General features: G+C 33.3%; 1 protein-coding gene across 8 annotated transcripts in view; it reads right to left on the bottom strand.

The window, feature by feature from the left end:
• The window catches only part of COP1 (COP1 E3 ubiquitin ligase), a 243,680-nt gene that overhangs the window by 44,143 nt on the left and 181,164 nt on the right, over positions 1-18,373 (bottom strand). For all 8 annotated transcript variants that reach the window (XM_025430218.3, XM_025430220.3, XM_025430221.3 and 5 more), the window contains 3 exons: positions 15,775-15,892; positions 13,130-13,254; positions 11,685-11,845 (listed from right to left, as the gene is read on the bottom strand). In XM_025430218.3, the coding sequence (XP_025286003.3) occupies positions 11,685-11,845; positions 13,130-13,254; positions 15,775-15,892 (404 nt within the window). The remainder of the gene's footprint in view (positions 1-11,684; positions 11,846-13,129; positions 13,255-15,774; positions 15,893-18,373) is intronic.

The raw sequence follows: 18,373 nt of genomic DNA, 5'->3' as shown, positions 1-18,373 counted from the left end.
TACATCTCTTCCCATCCTAAAATATTTTGGACAGTTTTAAGTATGGTGGGATAATTATAAAAAAATTAATAATAGGTTAATGACATAATTCAGAATTCACTCTCAAATTAATATATTTCTTTTTTCCCTTATTACACAAGCTAAAAAAAAAAACAAGTAGCTTAAAGAGTTTTGTCAATTCTATGCTTCAAAATTGGCATATTTCAGGACAAACACTTTCAAAAAATTTAATGAGAAAAATTGTAAGGACTATCCTAATGTAGGGCAAATTCCATTACAGTACATATAAAAATGACAATAATGATATATTTAAAATGTTGAGTGGCAGACCCACTATATCTAATTTTGTTGATTTCATTACAATATTCACCATAAAATATCTAAAGCAACAAATGTTTTCACAGAGGCTGTCCATACAGTAGTGGACATTAAGGTCAAGGAATATTTACACTTAATCCAATTAACTTAGAGAAAAAATAAATTACAGTGTTGCTTCAATATTTCACCACCTTCTTGTCTCCTCTCTTTTCTACTTCCCCACCCAATTCTAGTCTGGACACTAAGGGAAGAGTGGGGCACTTAGGAGATGGGAGCCATAGTCTTCCTGGAAGTCAGGGTCCATGCTCACAATCTTCTTTCCTTCCACGCCCAAGACAAGAGTTCATTCAGATTGGCCCTCTTCCAGTCAGGAAAATTTTCTAAAGTGTTATAAACCATCCAGCTAGAGGAAAGAAGAGAGGAAAGGAAAGATAAAAGGAAAAAGAGAAACAGAAATGAAGAAAGGAGAGAAGAAAGAAAAAGAAGCTCCTATGTTGTCTTCTTGGTGTTGACTGAAGAACTCAGGATAAGAAACAGCTTAAAATTGTGGGAAATTAATATAAATTAAAGGTTGAGTTTTTTTTTAACTTAAAAAAAAAAAAAAAGGAAAAAGACCACATCTTGTTATTTTTATTTATGTCTCTTCCCAAGGGGATAAGGGAGTAGCTAAATCTCTAACAGATATTAGATATCTGTAATTAAAATCATTATGTTGTTAGCAGATGCTGGCAAACCATTTATGCCTCTTGGTTACTACGTCTAACAAATCTCTTTGCAATGGTAACATAAATCATCTATTTCCAAACTTGAATATTCACATAATTTTCCAAGAAGGCCTACAGAACTTTTTAATACAAGTCTCTACCCTCCTTCCTCTCTCCCCCTAAATAGGGCTTCATGGATCTAAGAACAGATGTTTTGTTTTAGATATATATATTTTTTGAAAGATCCCAAGATGATTCTGATAATCAGTCAGATTTGAGAATCACTAGTATATATAAATTTTATTATAGATACATTCTGCACTTCAATGAAAGCAGACTGGCTTTTTACATGTGCTTTGGTTTCCCTTGTTACTGCAATCTGCTGTTTTATACACAGTGTTTACTAAGTCAGAGAGGAATGCCTATCTCATAGATAAAAGCATAAAAATTGGAAAAACAGATATGATAAGTCTTTTTGAGAGACTAATTTTTAAAATACTAGCAATGTTGAAAGGGAAAGAAGAACAGGCTATTAATCTCACAAAAATATTAAGCTAATAATAAATAACAACTTCCCTATAATTATAGCTTCATGCACTTTAAAATTTTCAGTGCTTTTGAAAATAAGTAAAAGCCAGGAGGTTCTCCCAAGGGGCAAATTGGTAATTATAAAATAATTATATAGGTACCCATGAATGCTGATGTCAGGAAAACTAGTTTTCTTAAATTGATGTAATCTTGATATTACCACTGAGTTTCAAGTGAGTCTATTAGATGTTAGAAGTATCTGACACCTCTACTCCAGCACTTCTTTAGTGTCAAAGTTAGTATTTAATTAATTATTTAATTAATTATGTACCAAACAAGATAAAGGGCAAGCCTGAAAGACTGTATCACTCACTACAAAAATTATATACTAATTACACATTAGGTGCAAAGAATTTGCTTTGTGCTAAGGATAATCTAAAAATGAACGACATTAACAGCAAACATTGATATAGCTCTTACTATATGCTAAAAGCTATTCTAAACTCTTTATGTACATTAACTTATTTTAATCTTATAATAATCCTAAGAGGTAAATTACCATTATCACCAGGACTTTATAGATGAGGAGGGGGCACCATGGCTGGCTCATTGGTAGAGCACACAACTCTTAATCTCAGGGTCATAAACTCAAGCCCCAGGCTAGGAATGGAGCCTACTTCATAAAAAATTTTTTTAAAAACATAGATGAGGACACTGAACCATGGCATAGTTGAGGAACTTGTACAAAGTCACAGAGCTACTAAGTGGAAAATCTAATTGAACCTAGGTGACCTGGTTCCATAGTCTGTGCTCTTATTCAATACAGCAGGATACTTTTCTTTAAGGAGTTTGCAGATTAGCAAGAGTTAAGAGACATGAACACAAATAATAGCACAAGGCAGTATATTAATTCATTCAGCAAATATTTTTAATGAATAGGAATCATGAGAGATTTAGGTATAGAAAGAAAGATATCCTTAATACAAGGCTTTAGTTTAAAACACTTAAAAACGTGTTTCATTATATAAAGTTAGAAATTTCTTAAATTAAATTTATTCATTAGAAATAAGAATATATTGGGGAGCCCAGGTGGCTCAGCAGTTTAGTGCCACCTTCAGCCCAGGATGTGATCCTGGAGACCCGGGTACGAGTCCCACATCGGGCTCCTTACATGGAGCCTGCTTCTCCCTCTGCTGGGTCTCTGTCTCTGCCTCTCTGTGTGTGTGTGTGTGTCTCTCATGAATAAATAAATAAAATCTTTAAAAATAAATAAATAAATAAAATATAGAAATGTATTTTACAATGACTAAAAAAGATGCTCCCCCTTAGTATGGATATAACTATGTATAGTAGGAGTGATTTAACCTAGCTGACAGATTCCCAAGCCAAGGTTTGCTGGACTTGGTTTCAAGGGAGGAAAATTCCTGTCCCGACATCCTTCATTTTAGATTTATGGAAACTTTCAATGAATCCTGGTGTTTTAAACCACAAGAGAAAATAACCACCCTTAATAACAAATGGTTTTTCTGAGGATAGAGTATACATTTTCTTTATCACTTTTGAAGAGCTAAGGAAATGTTAAGTGTCCTTTATGAACATTGCCTTTTCCCATTAGATACCCACTTAGAATTGGTGACCCAAGATCAGGTAAGTATGTACGATGTGATTCAGAACTGATAAAAGAATAATGGGGGCACCCTGTGCAGTCTGAGTGGGAGTTACATGGACTCAAGATCTGCTTCCAACAGAAATATAGTGTCCCTTTAAATAGAAATGATGACTTAACAACAGAAATAGTCATTTGCATTCTTGAGTCAATTTATATTTCATTCCAACAGTTCTAAGTAAGGGACATGCCAACAGAAGGATCCACAGATACAGAACATACATAATCTCCTCTACCTAACTCCAGTCTCTGAATAAAGCAGTGATGATTAAAAAAAAAAAAAAATCAAGAATAACCAGTATTTACCTTAGCTTTAAAGCTTTACTTTCAAGACTATAGGGTGTGGGAGATAGTGGAATAGATTTTAATTACAAACACCAAATTGCCAAAAGACTATGATTATAAAGCAGTATTTCAATTGCATGGTATTTCTTTTTCAAGCAAGAATTTATCTTTTAAAAAAATAATTCTCAGCATGTACATACACAGTTTGTAAAAAATCAGAAGTTAATGTTTTAGAAAATACTTAGGGTAACAATTAATTAAAAATAATTACGTATTTACTAACAGAGTATTTTCAACCTGTTAAGATACTGGCATTATATCCCACATTTGATGCACATGGTGAAAATGAACCCCCTGGACTTTCTTGTTTCTTGGTGTGAGAGAAAATATAAATAAACTTTTCTGGAAGGCAAGTTAATTTCAATCAAAAGTCTTAAAAGTATTCATTCTCTTTAAATGGATATATCTTAAAGGTTCTCTTCTAAAGAATTAATTAGAAATTTAAAGATTTATTGCAAAAATATTCATGTAATCAAATTAGTAGTTATATACTAGTAAAAAGTAAACATTAATATTCTCAACAAAATAATGGTATACAAATTATAGTAAATTTTTAGAATAGAATAATATGTAGCCACTAAAAATAGTTTTTAAAAGTTAATAAAGGCAAAATATAAAGAATACCTGAAAAAAATAAGAGAATACATGATAACACGTAAAATACTCAAGTTTATTAAAAAGACAAACAATGGGATGCCTAGGTGACTCAGCAGTTGAGCATGTGCCTTTGGTTCAGGGCATGATCCTGGAGTCCCAGATCAAGTTCCACATCAGGTGTCCTGCATGGAGCCTGCTTCTCCCTCTGCCTATGTCTCTGTCTCCCGGTCTCTATGTCTCCCATGGATAAATAAAATCTTTAAACACACACACACACACACACACACACACACACACACACACACACTACCCATGAATGGAAAATAACATTAATTATATTCAACTTTACTATTGATTATTTCTGGAAAAAGTGCTAATAGATATTTTTTCTACTTTTTGCTTTTATAAATACTTTTAAATATACATGTACTCATTTCTAATTGTTTGAGTAATAAATTACAATAATGATCATCTAGTAAAAAATCCTAAGAGATAATGTTCCAAGATGATGACTTTATACTCCATCATAGTGATTTTTGCCAAGGATTGACCCCTACACCCTCTTTAAATTGCAAAAATTTTTCTCTGAATCAACTCTTAATTAGTTAAGAATAATTATTTAGTTAATGAATTATCCTGAGCATATCACTACTGCCTTTTAGGTATACCTAAAAGGATTTGAGGATTTAGGGATGTCATAGAAAGGAAGGAAAAAGGATGGAAGGGAGGGAGGAATAAAACAAAACTATGTTAGACCATATTAATATCTACTGAAAATTGTGAATATATAGTATATTTTAGAAAGAAAGGTTGAAACTACAACTGGCATAGACTGTCAATTACCCATAGGCTTTATTAATACAGATAATGGCTGCTTCTAAGAAGTATCAGCAAATTTTACTACATCTGGACACAAGAAGCCAACTAAATTATATGGTACTTTTCAAAGTAGAGTCAAAAATATGAATTGAAACTGCCCACTATTTTGTATATTCAAAAGTATAAATTTGATTGCTATCTATGGAAATACAGCAAACCACATTTACTTCAAAGATTGTATAATCATCATTCAAATGGAATGTATCTGGATGTGTAATATGGATACAATACATTCAAATACACAGTTTTAGAATTTACAGTTCTTCTTCAAGTAAGCGGATAGCAAAGTTCCTTTATTACAGCAAGTTAAACATATGATGAAGTTCTCCTCATTTATAATTAAAAAATAACCAATGAGGAAATAAATTCAAAATCCTAAACAAAGGTAAAATAACCTTATTCTTAGTAGTTATTTCTCACAAATCTATTATTTTAAAAATCATGAAAATTAATACTGATGTAGGCAATATAAACAGTAAGATTTGGTCTTGGAAAGAAAAACCCTAATAATTTGGCAATAATAGAACATCTTATATCAGTAACTCTAAACTACTAAGGTTTCTTTAGTTAAAACGTCTTCAAAGTGAATTAAAATAATAAACTAAAACCAAAATATAAACGAATTAATTCTTTATTCATCATTCATATAATCACTGTCATTTCTACTGTAGAGACCTTTCTTTCTAGGTTGCAATTAAAATTCTTCTAAAAAACGAAAAGAATTTTCAGCAGAGTTCAAATGAAACATCTCAAAATTCCTTTGAAAATTAAATATGGTTGAAGAGATTTTGGCATTTAAATGGTAGAAATGCTAGAGCAACTACAACTGCAAGACAAAGCTAAGGAACAAAGGACAGAAGAATCTGTCATCAACCCCAAAAGTGACTGAACGAAGGTGCTTTTAGATACAGGGGAACATAGGAAGGAAAAAAAACAGACAAAGGGCAAAGTATCATTTCTCAGATTAAAAGAAGTAACTCTAGGGGCACCTGGGTGGCCAGTCAGGTCCTGATCTCAGAGTCCTGGGATCAGCCCCTTCTTAGGCTCCCTGCTGAGCAGGGAGTTTGCTTCTTCCTCTCTCCTGCCCCTCCCCCTGCTTGTGCACACACGCCCCCTACCTTCCTCTCTCTCTCTCTAAAGAATAAATAAAATCTTAAAAAGGAACATTAGAAATATTCTGTCTTTAAGTGAGAGTAATTAAAAGTAAAAATTGTAATTCTAAAGCAAAATAGACCATATAGCAAACATGAAGGTATGAGAGAAGTATGCTATTAATTTCCCTGAATAAAGGAGAGGAGATACAACAAATACTACTACAATAAAGCTGACCAACAGCTTAAAAAGGGCAGCGTGCAACGTAACACTCTTTCCAGTTTACTTGAAGGTCGGTAGAAATAAAAAGAATGGGAATTATATATGATCTTGGCTGATGGTTCAAAACAGGGTTTGAAATTACTGGTTGGTTCATTTTTACACAGAAGTGGCTAAAAAAAGAAACATATAGATATAACCTAGATTATATATCTAGATTTTCTATAACCTAGATACCTAATCTAGGTTATAGAAAAAAAGGTTAAACAGAAATTTAATCTGTAGGAATATCCTAAATTTTGATAAGACTGAGATACTGTCCTAAAAGAATGTATCTATTCGTCTTCATGCCTTTCCCTCTACGACTCATTCTTAATTTCTCATTCCCTCCCTATGACTAAATCACTGCCATAAATAACATAAAAGCATACGCAATTTTTATACTATCATTAATTGAAGAGTTTTAGGTCATTTTCCTTTATACAGTAAATTGATACATCACTGATATTTGTCCAAAAACTAAAAACTTCCAAAGTTAAGCTATTTTGTAAGTGTCCTTAAATTGATCTCTTTTTTTGCAGTCAAAATTAGGATAGAAATAAAGGACAGAAAGACAATGAAATGTTTGAGAGGCAGCTACTGATTTCATATTTTAACAAAGTAACCTAGGTGATATTAAACATGGTATTATTTTACTACTCCCCAAAACAGCTCTCTGTATTTCACTATCTCCAACTTTTCCTTTCCTTTTCTTTCTTAAAAATACTCCAATCAAGCTTTTCTCATACCATTCCTTTCATTTTTTTAATCATCCTACTTGTTATTAGTAGCATTTGACAAAGCCAATCAATCCCTCCTCCTCCTTGAAAAACTTTAACTTGGCTTCCCAGGCACCAGCTTTCTTACTATAAAGAGATCTACTCTTTCTCAACCTTTGTTGGTTCCTCCTTGTTGCTTCAATCACTAAACATTAAGGTCCCTCCAAAGTATGGTATTCACACTACTTCTAATATCTAATTAGACTCCCTTGCAGAGATACCATGCAATTTCTTGGCTTAAACATCAGGGCTACCATCTATCTCTGATCCCACAATCTGCTGTGAACTCCAAACTTGGTATATTCACTAAGAAGGCAAGTATATCTCAAACTTAACATCGCCACTTGGTATTTTTAGTAATTCTCAAACTTAACCAGTACAAAAGTCACCTCCTGTTCTTCTCCAAGACACTTCTGGTAGTCTTTTCCTCAATTACTGGGAACTCCACTCCTTAAGTTATGGGGGGATAAATCTCAGCGTCACCCTAACTTTTCTCTTTCATTCTCCACATGCATTTATTGGTTCCATGATCAAAATATGAACGGGATCCAACTACTTCTCACTGGTATACCACTTTGTTCTCTTACCTGGATTATTGTAATAGTCTTCCTGCTTCCGCTCTTGACACCTAGTCTATTCTCTACAACATAGTCAAACTGATTTTTAAAAAATTTAAGTCAGATTGTATCATTCGTTTGCTCAAAATCTTAAAATGGCTTCAACTCACATCTGGTAAAAGCCAAAGTCCAGACTTTTGGTATACAATACTCTGCTGAAATGGTTCTTCTTCACCACTTTAAAATTAACTACCTTCCACCTAGTTCACTGTCATGCAGCAATACCGGCCTTCTTTCTATTCCCCAAACACCAATTACTTTCTTACTCCAAGGCCTCTGCACTGTTTGCTCCACCTTAAATACCCTTCCACATTTAAACATGGATTACATCTTCATGTCCTTGTCTTTGCTCTAATTCAGAATCACGTAGTTGAGTCTGTCACCACCACTGAAAACTACAAACCCCTATTTTAGCCCTCCCTGTCCCACTCTCCTGCTTTGTTTTTCTCCAAGTCACCATCACCTTCAATATAATAACTTACTTATTTTGTTTTTCGTCTCCTCTGGCACATACAATTTTAAGTCTCCTAAGAGGGCCAGAATTTTTCTTACAGTTTTGTTCAAGTTTATCTTCCATATCTAGAACTATGACTGTGCATAATAATATCTGTTGAATAAATGAGTCTCTTACACTTTCTGCCTCATCTAAAATAGAGAAATGAAGTCATTTTTCATGCCTAATCAAAGTGACTGCTATATAAAAATCAAACTTAAAATAAATCTGGACTGATAATGAAGCAAGTTAGAGAACTTTTCTCTTAATCTTTTTATTGGGAAATAAAAGCAAGTTCCTAGGTGACGCTGATGCTGCTGATCAAGGTAGCAAACTTTAAGAATCTACTTTATAGGTTATTCTATAAACTACAATATGCAGGCTTTTCAGTCTAATAATAGTTTTTTTTTTACTTCTTCCCTGACAAGGTAAATTCTTGAGAACATTTTAAACACATTTATCTTTCTGGCTTATGTTATTACTGTTAAATACTTAATTCTATGTGCTTATTAAATACAACAATGCACCACTGCTTTCTATAGTCAATATGCATTTAGATTTACTGCATATTACCACTTCTATTACTTTCCAGCATTTCTATTCCTTCATCTTTCTCCATCTTCTGCATCTCTTTCATCTTCATCTTCTGCATCTTTTTCTTCTGCATTAAGAATATCCTTTCAGGTTTTCATTAGTGTAGGTCCACTGGTGGCAAATTCTTCATGTTTATTTATCTAAAAGTGTCTTCATTTTACTCTTGTCTTGAGAGATTTTCACTGCATAGAGAAATTTAGATTGGCAGGTATTTCCCTTTACACAGTGAGGCTCTAGTTCCACCAATTCTGGCTTCTATTGCTTCATGAGAAGTTGGCTGTCAGTCTAATTGCTGGTCTTCTGAAGACAGTAACTTTTCCCCTTATTTTAACAATGTCCCTTTGCATTTACTTTCAATAGTTTTATTATGATGTGTCAAAGAGTGGCTGCCCCACCACCAGCAGGGGTCACAGGACCAGATACAACTAGCTTTAGTCTTGAACTAGGTTAGTTAGCTTTATGGAGAGGTGTGGAATATAGGCTAGGAAATTCAGCATGCACGTCTTCCAACTCATTAGGAGGGCAAGCAACTATACACATGCAAAGCTTCTTCCATCTCTCCCGAGCCCACATAAGGGGACATATAGTTGCCAAGGACAGTTAGAGTGCATGTAGTTCTAGACACAGAGATGTGCCTTGGTTTCCTGTCAGTCTTATATTGTTTACTTTGGATAGATGTAAGGCCAATATGCCAACTCACAGTTTTCTAAGTCCACATGCAATAGTATAGATGGGGTTTCATAGTAAATTTAAGAGATAACTAGCTGCTAGCAATAACATTTCATGTTTGTCCTAATTCAGCACATTTCCACAAAGTGGTACTATAAGATGGCAGATCCAAGGTCAGATTTTCAGGCAAGTCTAAATTTCTTCATGGTCCAAGTATAATATTAAATCTTTACTCACATTGTAGATTTATTCTTTGGGGTACAAGGGCTAATTGAATCTCTGCCTTGATGTCTTTCATCAATTTTGTAAAGTTCTCAAGAATAATCCCTTCTAATATTTGCTTCAGTTGCACTATTTCTTTTCTCTCCTTTTAGGTCTTCTATTGAATAAACTTTCTTACTTCATCCTTTATCTATTTTCTGTAGTTTTTTCACCTATTTGTCTCTCTATGCTTCCTTCTGTATATTTTCTTCTAACTTACTACAGGTCCATAGATTCTCTTTCCAACTCTGTCTTATCTTCCATACAATCCATCCACTGAGTTCTTAATTTTGGCAATTATAATTTTTCACTTCTAGGATTTTCATTTTTAAAATAGGTTTTTAGTTACCAGTTGAAATTTTCAATTGTGTCTTTTATCTTGTCAGCATGGTTATTTTTAAGCTACATCTGCTAACTCCAATATCCAGAAGTGCTGTGATTTTGTTACCATTGTCCACTGCTTATGCTGAATTAACTTATAACGTCTTGCCTTTTCCTATGTCTGTCAATTTTTTGTGACCTACTGTATTTGTAGTTAAAAAAAAAAAAAAAAAAACTAAATCCCTAGATGATTTTTTCTGAATCTTCTTTCAAAGAGGATTTAATTTTAACTAGCAATCTAGGAACACTTCAATTTAATTTCAAGATTGATACAATCCAGAATTGTAATCACTGTGAGAGTTTATCTCCTACAAACTAGTTCACCCTAGACCCTAGCCCTTTTGGGGACCTAAACCAAAGTGAGTTCACCCACACAGTGGTGAGCACTAGACTCCAATCCCTGTGCCCCTATGAAGCTGCCATAAGTGCTCTCAGCCATTCTACCACGACTGGCAAAGGATCCCAGAGGAAAAGCATACCAAGGTCACATTCCTGTACTGATAATTCTTTTCTATCTTTTTACATTCCAATGTTTTCAAACAGGTTTCTGTTGTTGTTTTTAAAATAAATATACTTTAAAAAATAAATAAATAAAAATAAAATAAAATAAATATACTTGGTCCAACTTTTCTAGTTCTACTTACAAGGAATATTAGTACAAATCATCTAGTCTCCCATTGCCAAAACTGGGAGACTAGTAAATAAGACAGTAATGGAATATATCTAATTAAAGTTAAATAGTACCTATAAATCAAATTCTTAAAGTACACCTCAAAGAAGAATTTTTGTATCAAAAATAAAAACAACCAAATAAGCACCTAAAGAGCTATTTTTCCAAAAGATTAGTGAGTGACTATTGTTTATAATAAATACAGTTATTTCTCCATATAACTATGGGAAAGCTTATACTTTAAAATGTAGGAATAAGTGACAACATAAATGACAAGTCTGAGGAAACTTTCTGCAATCTAGAAGTGCAAATTTCTTATTAACAAATTAAATGTTTTTAAATATTCTTGTATAAGTTTGTTTTGTACAGAGTAAATCTGCCCTGAAATAGTATTTAATTAGGTGTACACATAGGGCACTCTCCTTTACCTACATCAAATGTTTTTCTTGCAAAAACAATACCAGGTTCAGTTAAATGTTTATTGAGTATATACGGCATATGATCATTAAGGAAAATGAGAAACAGTGTGTACTCCTTGCATTTTCCAGTCTTACAGAAGAGATGTAAATAGACAATGTGATAATGCTAAAACAGAATATGGACAAGATACTATGAGTACGTAGGAGAGACATTCTATCAGTGTGACATTATTCCATTAGTGACATTTCAATAACTACCTAAAATGTCTATTTCCTTTAGTGATGCAATAGTGGGCAAAACAGAAAATGTGTATCACATATCAATTTTTATTTTAAACTTAAAAAAAATTCACATGTGAATACATGAAGTGTTATATGAGACACCCAGGTGAAAAAATTGATATGAGAACTTACCCCATCTGGCAATGCCCTCCAGCACACGGCACTAACAAATTCATTTGTATCATCTTCTTTTCGGTCTTTATCCAGAACACTTTTGACCGTATCAAACTTAAAAGTTAGCAAAGTCTTAGAAAGTCCTTTATAGTATAAGTAAAGAGAGTTGTTCTCACTTCCTGAAAAAAAAATTTTTTTTAATGATTTTTTAGAATGGGAGAACTCACAATTAAGATATCACATTCATAAGGTAATTATTATTCAATGTTTAAGCTAAAAGACAACTCTGTACAGGTTGAATATAAAAGAACAAAGCACAGGATTTCTTAGGAATCATGTGAGAAGAAGATTCATAGAAAAAAGCTACACTTTACCAAAGAAATAATAATTGTTAAATGATAAAACAACATTTCAGAAGGCTGAAATTCTGCAAAATAGTGTCATTTATAGCAGATGTTTAAAGACCAGAAATTTTTTTTAAAGATTTATTTATTTATTTATGATAGACATAGAGAGAGAGAGAGAGAGAGAGAGAGAGAGGCAGAGACACAGGAGGAGGGAGAAGCAGACTCCATGCCGGGAGCCCGACGTGGGACTCTATCCCGAGACCCCAGGATCACACCCTGGGCCAAAGGCAGGCGCTAAACTGCTGAGCCACCCAGGGATCCCCAAAAGACCAGAAATTTGTTATTAGAGCATGAATCTTACATGACATTTAGAAAGATTTCTAAGAGGGGAAAAAAAAAAGTTATATCACTTACAAAGTCAGATTTTAATAACCAATAAAATGTACATCCCATTCCCCAATAAAGACATTTTTCTATTAGATAAGTGGTCCAAAAAAAAGCCCTTTATTTTTGAGCAGTCCATCAAAGTATAACAATTGCAAGAGATTTGCTTTGGTGGGGTTTACATTATAAACAACTTTACTGAATAAAGGTCAAGTTATTAGGAAAAACTGATGAAAGTTCATATATTTAGGCATTAGGTGGATTTAGCCTTTGAACATTACCTAATTTAATTTTTCTGCTTCTGATTTAAATTTGCATAGATTACCAACAACAAAAGCCCTAGAATAACAGATCAAGACTATCTAAACAAACTGCTTAACGAAGAGAAAACTCTTCAGGGGAAAATGAACATCAAGCTTAAGAAGACAAATAATGTCTCTGAAATTAGGACATAAGCAAAAATTAATATTTTCTTTTATATAATATTGACAGAACTTATGTGATGATGGAGAACAATTACAAAACATATTTAACAATCTTGTTATTTCATGAGGTTATGGTTTGTGTTCAGCAAAGGAGGGAAGGACTAATGTTTATTCCAGTACCATCCAAGAAGAATTCAATATGCTGAATGCACAAATTACTTCCTGACTTGGTATGTACTCTGTATTCACTGAATGCAATTTCAGTGACAAATTCCTATTAGTTTCAGGAAAAGACGATTTTACTTACCACAAGCTATATAATCGCCATTGGAAGCGAGGCCTACAAAGTTTTTTTCATTGATGTGACCCTTGAAGGAACGTAGACAGTATGGTTTCCCTACATTCCACAGCTTTAGCTGGCTGTCTGTTGAGCTGAGGTAAACACAAAAAAATGAGAATGCATTTAAGATTTCAAGGTCTGAAACTACTCATTAGAGGCAATCCAGTTTGGTGGTTTAGAATGCAAACTATGGAAGAAGTTTTTCTGAGTTACAATGCTCAATATGCCATTAACCAAACAGTGATATAACTTCTTTGGCATCGTTAGTTATGTGAAATACAGCAATTCCTGTATTATTGAATTAGATAAAATTCTGTAAGATGTGAACACTAAATTAATTCATTTAAAATGCTTTCAATAGTCCTTGCAGATGTAGGAAATGCTTACTAATAAACATTACTCCTCAATACCATCATACCACCATCATCAAATAACAAGAGGTCCATTGGGAATTGTGTTTAATTTCAGGGATATACTCTATGCCACTGGGATTAATTTACTTTTCAAATATTGAATTATATTGGTATACTAAATTTAAACTATTTTCACAGCTTAGTTGTATCTACAGGGGTGGAATATTATGAGTGACTGGAATGGTCTATATAAAGTAATTTATTTACTGAAATAATGTTCAAATGCAATTATTTACCAAAAATTACCAAATATAAAGATAGTTGGTAATCCTATTATAGAGACAGTCATAAAACTTCAATAAAACACCATGTCTTTGTTTTTCCTTTTGTTACAAAAATCTTATAATACCATATATCTTATGTTGTAAATTGTCTACCATTTACTCAATAATTTGGTTTATAATTTTTCTCTAAACACATTCAGATATCTTCATTAATAACTACATAATAAATCACCTTTCTCTTACATAACATTCACAGAATAGGGCACTATGCTGAATCTTTACACTGCTTACTTCATTTAAAGATTCACAACATAATAACTATTATTAACTCCATTTTAGAGATGAGGCAACTGAGAATGTGAAGGTTATGGATATTTTCAAGATACCACAGCTAGTCCAAAGCAGAGCCAAGACTGAAACTGTCTCATCTGAGACGCCAAACTCCAAACTCTAATCCTTGTTATCATTTTTTCAAAAGACATTTATGTTGTTTTCAATTTCTTTTTCTTAACAATGTGGCACTGAATATTTCTTTGTGTATATATTTTTATTGGTCAAGAATTCAGAGGTTGTGGCAATATATGTATATTTTAATATTACTTTGTAACACTTCCAAATATACTTGTGGGTAAATTTATTCTAAAAACTTCTAAACCTCAAACATATTTTTAAAAAATCATGATTTATAAAACCTAAGAAGGACAAGAGATTGGTGAAAATATAAACAACATATAAACATTAATAGGTTGACTAAAATTTCTCAATTTATACAATTAGGTATATATGTATTACAACTACTAAAAATCAAAATAATTTAACATTTATAAATCTGAAACTGAAGAAAAATATTTTTGCCATATAATCTAACATCTACAATTGAATCTGAATAAAATTTTATTTACTAACCATTATTATTCCTAAAGATGGGATACATTTGGACTAGTTAATAATAATTTAGGTTTGTGAACTAATTGCCTATATTATCTTGCCTTAGAAAACTCAGTTTTTTTTTCCCTTGTTTGTAACTCAGGTTCAAAATACCTTGCCAAATAAATTCAAATTACCAATTTCTAATCTAGAGTAACCAGTATAGAGAGGTAGATATGGTGGGGGATAGCAAATATTAATGCCAAAGCACTGGTATTAATAATCTCCTAAGAGTAGAGATCAGAAATTAAGGTGGGGTGGGGAGCTAAGTGAAAAGAAAAAAAAAGGATCATTAAGCGTGAAAAGAAATAAAATACGGAGAAATTAAGATGGATATATGCTAGGGTAATATAAAGAGAACTATGAACTGGGTTAACAGAAAAAAGGGACTGCCTGTTAGAAGTGCTTTGTCAACGATATTTTGGTAATTGAGATTTATTTATCTGGATGACATCTTGTTAAGCTTCAAACAAAATAAAAGACAATTAAACCTTACATTATAATTCTCTAGTGCAGAAGGTTTCTCAAAGGATATGTATCAAGCCACATTTAGTTCTTTTCAAAACATATTTAAAACACACCATGAAATCATAGGGAAATCAAGTAACACAGAATCAACCAAATATTCCCTAAAGCCATAAATAATACTACTGTACTACAAAGTGTGTAAATATACAATAACATATTAATTGACTTTAACAGATAAAATGCTTCTTATTCTATTCCATCAACTTTGTTGATTTTCTCTTAAGGAGAAGCAGTGGTTGAAATCCCATCTAAAGTTTAAATGTTGAAGGAGGGGTGCATTAAAAACTTTCTTTATGTAATAAAATAAGGATTTTATTCATAAAGAGAATACAAAAGTGAACAATACAAACCAGAATATACATGTATTTTAGTTAGACAAATTATTTTTTAAACTCTACTATTTATGAAAAAGTGCTATACCACAGTGTTACTCTTTACAGATACCCACAGTGACGTTATAAAATCGGTCAATGACGACAGAGTTCTCGGTTAAGCTCAATCTCAGGAGAGTAATACTCACGCAGAGACGATTTCCTCACCACTCACAAACTTTGCATAAGAGACTGCTTTTCGGTGTCCCTTGAATACCATGATTGGCTGTTTAGTGTTACGAAGATCATAGTAGTGGACACAGTGATCTAAAACAAATAAAACAAGAAAAATGTAGTAAATGAAGAAATGTAAAGCAAAGCTCATTTTAAATGGTTTGGTGAGTTTTCAAAGGTTTCAGGGACAATATCAAACGTGTAATAACAAAACTAAGTGCTATGATTGATTTTCAAAGACAAGGAAGATATAATGTGTCTTCTGTTTTTAATCTAGGAAATATAGTAGCATAAAAAAGTACATACACATGCCAATGTCAGTCTGAAAGGGAGTTCCGCTGATATATCCAGTGATCCTGGCTCTAATTCCAGAGTAGTAAAGGTTCAAAGTAACCGAAAATCTTAAAATGTATCCTTACATTTTAGACGACCTTATAAAAAAAGGTAATATAAATATTTTACAGGACTCCTGGGTGGCTCAGTGGTTGGGCATCTGCCTTCAGCTCAGGTCCTGATCCTGGGGTCCTGGGATTGAGCGCCCCATCAGGCTCCCCACAGAGACCGCTTCTCCCTCTGCCTATATCTCTGCCTTTCTGTGTCTCATGAATAAATAAATAAAATCTTTAAAATATACAGATTAACATTTTAGGCTTCTGGTTAAAAATAATACTATATAATTTCCCACATTTGCCTTTGAAAAAAGTGTGTCTTGAGACACATTTTACATATAATAAAACCAACTTACTGTAATTACACAATTCAACGATTTTTAGTAACTTTATCCAGTGGTACACCATCTCCATAATAAATCAGTTTTAAAACAGTTTCCTCAGGGTGCCTGGGTGGCTCAGTGGTTGAGCATCCACCTTTGGATCAGGTCAAGATCTCAGGGCTACCACAGGGAACCTACTTCTCCCTCTGCCTATGTCTCTGCCACTCTCTTTGTCTCCCTCATTAAAAAAATAAATAAAATCTTAAAAATAAATAAATAAAACGTTTTTCTCATTCCAGTAACATGCCTCATGCTCATTTACCACCCACTGCCTTAGGCAATCACTATATCTAACTTTTTCTAATAAATTTACCTTTTCTGGACATTCATTGTAGATGAAGCCATACAATACATGACTTCTATGTATGGTTTCTTACACTTCAAATAATGTTTTTGAAGTTCATCTATGTCGTAACAAATCAATAGTTCAGTCCTTTTTTTTTTTAAGATTTTATTTATTTATTCATGAGAGAAACAGAAAGAGAGAGAGAGAAGCAGAGACACAGGCAGAGGGAGAAGTAGGCTCCATTCAGCAAGCCCAATGAGGGACTCGATCCTGGGACGCCGGGATCATGCCCTGAGCCGAAGGCAGGTGCTCAACCGCTGAGCCACCCAGGCGTCCCTAGTTCATTTCATCTTATTGCTAAGTAGTACCCATTGTATAGATAGACTACATTTTGTCGACTCACTCACCAGGTGAAGTATTGTTTCATAACCAAACCATTTTTTGGTTATGAAAAATAATGCTGTTATGAACAATCACATTCAAGGCTTTGTGAAAAATGTATTCAAGTCTCACTAAGACATCTAAGAAGTGTTAATTACTGCATTAGGTGATAATTTTTTAAAGAAATTGACAAACTGCTGACTGTACCATTTTAAATTCTTACAAGCGATACAAGATGGTTCCAGTTCCTTTACATGAGTACTCTGAAAATTTTGGATACGATCAAAAAATTTTTTAACAAATATTACCAACCATTCTGTTGCTTGTCTTTATTTTCTTAACAATATATTTTATCTTATTTTATTTTATTAAAGATTTTATTTATTTTTTCATGAGAGACAGAAACACAGGCAGAGGGAGAAGCAGGCTCCATACTAGGAGCCCGATGTGGGACTCGATCCCAGGTCTCCAGGATCAGGCCCTGGACTGAAGGCAGCACTAAACCACTGAACCACAGGGGCTGCCCTTAGCAGTATATTTTAAGGCACAGAAGCTTTGGATTTGATGGGGTCCAATTTATTTATTTTTTTCTATTTTAACCTCATAAAAAACTTTGACTAAGATAAAATCTTAAAGATTTTTCTTCTTCTAGCATTGATTGTTTTAGTTCTTACATTTATGTCTATGATCAATTCTAAGTTAATTTTTCTATATGGTAGGAGTAGAGGTCAAAGTTCATCTTCCTGCATATGAAAGGATATGCATCCAGCTGTCCCACCATGGGGTGGAAACAAACTTTTTCTCTAATGAACTGCTTCAGCATCCTTGATGAAAATGAACTGACTTTTGGATTAATCCTAATCAAGAGATTTGCGTATGTCTACCTCCTCCCAGTGCAACAGTGTCTTGTACAACTATAGCTTTGTTTTTTAAAAAAGATTTTATTTTTTAAAGATTTATTTATTGGAGGGGGCGGTGGACCAAGGGAGACAGAGAATCTCAAGGAGACTCTTTGCTTGCTGAGCATGCAGTTTGATGTGGGGCTCACAACCCTGAGATCATAACGTGAGCTAAAATTAGGCTTAGTCAGATGCTTAACCAACTGAGCCACCCAGACACCCCTAAGATTTTAAGT

Source organism: Canis lupus, chromosome 7 (genome assembly GCF_003254725.2).
Source record: "Canis lupus dingo isolate Sandy chromosome 7, ASM325472v2, whole genome shotgun sequence".
In the NCBI taxonomy this organism is placed as follows: domain Eukaryota; kingdom Metazoa; phylum Chordata; class Mammalia; order Carnivora; family Canidae; genus Canis; species Canis lupus.
This window is presented reverse-complemented; position numbering and strand designations above follow the sequence as displayed.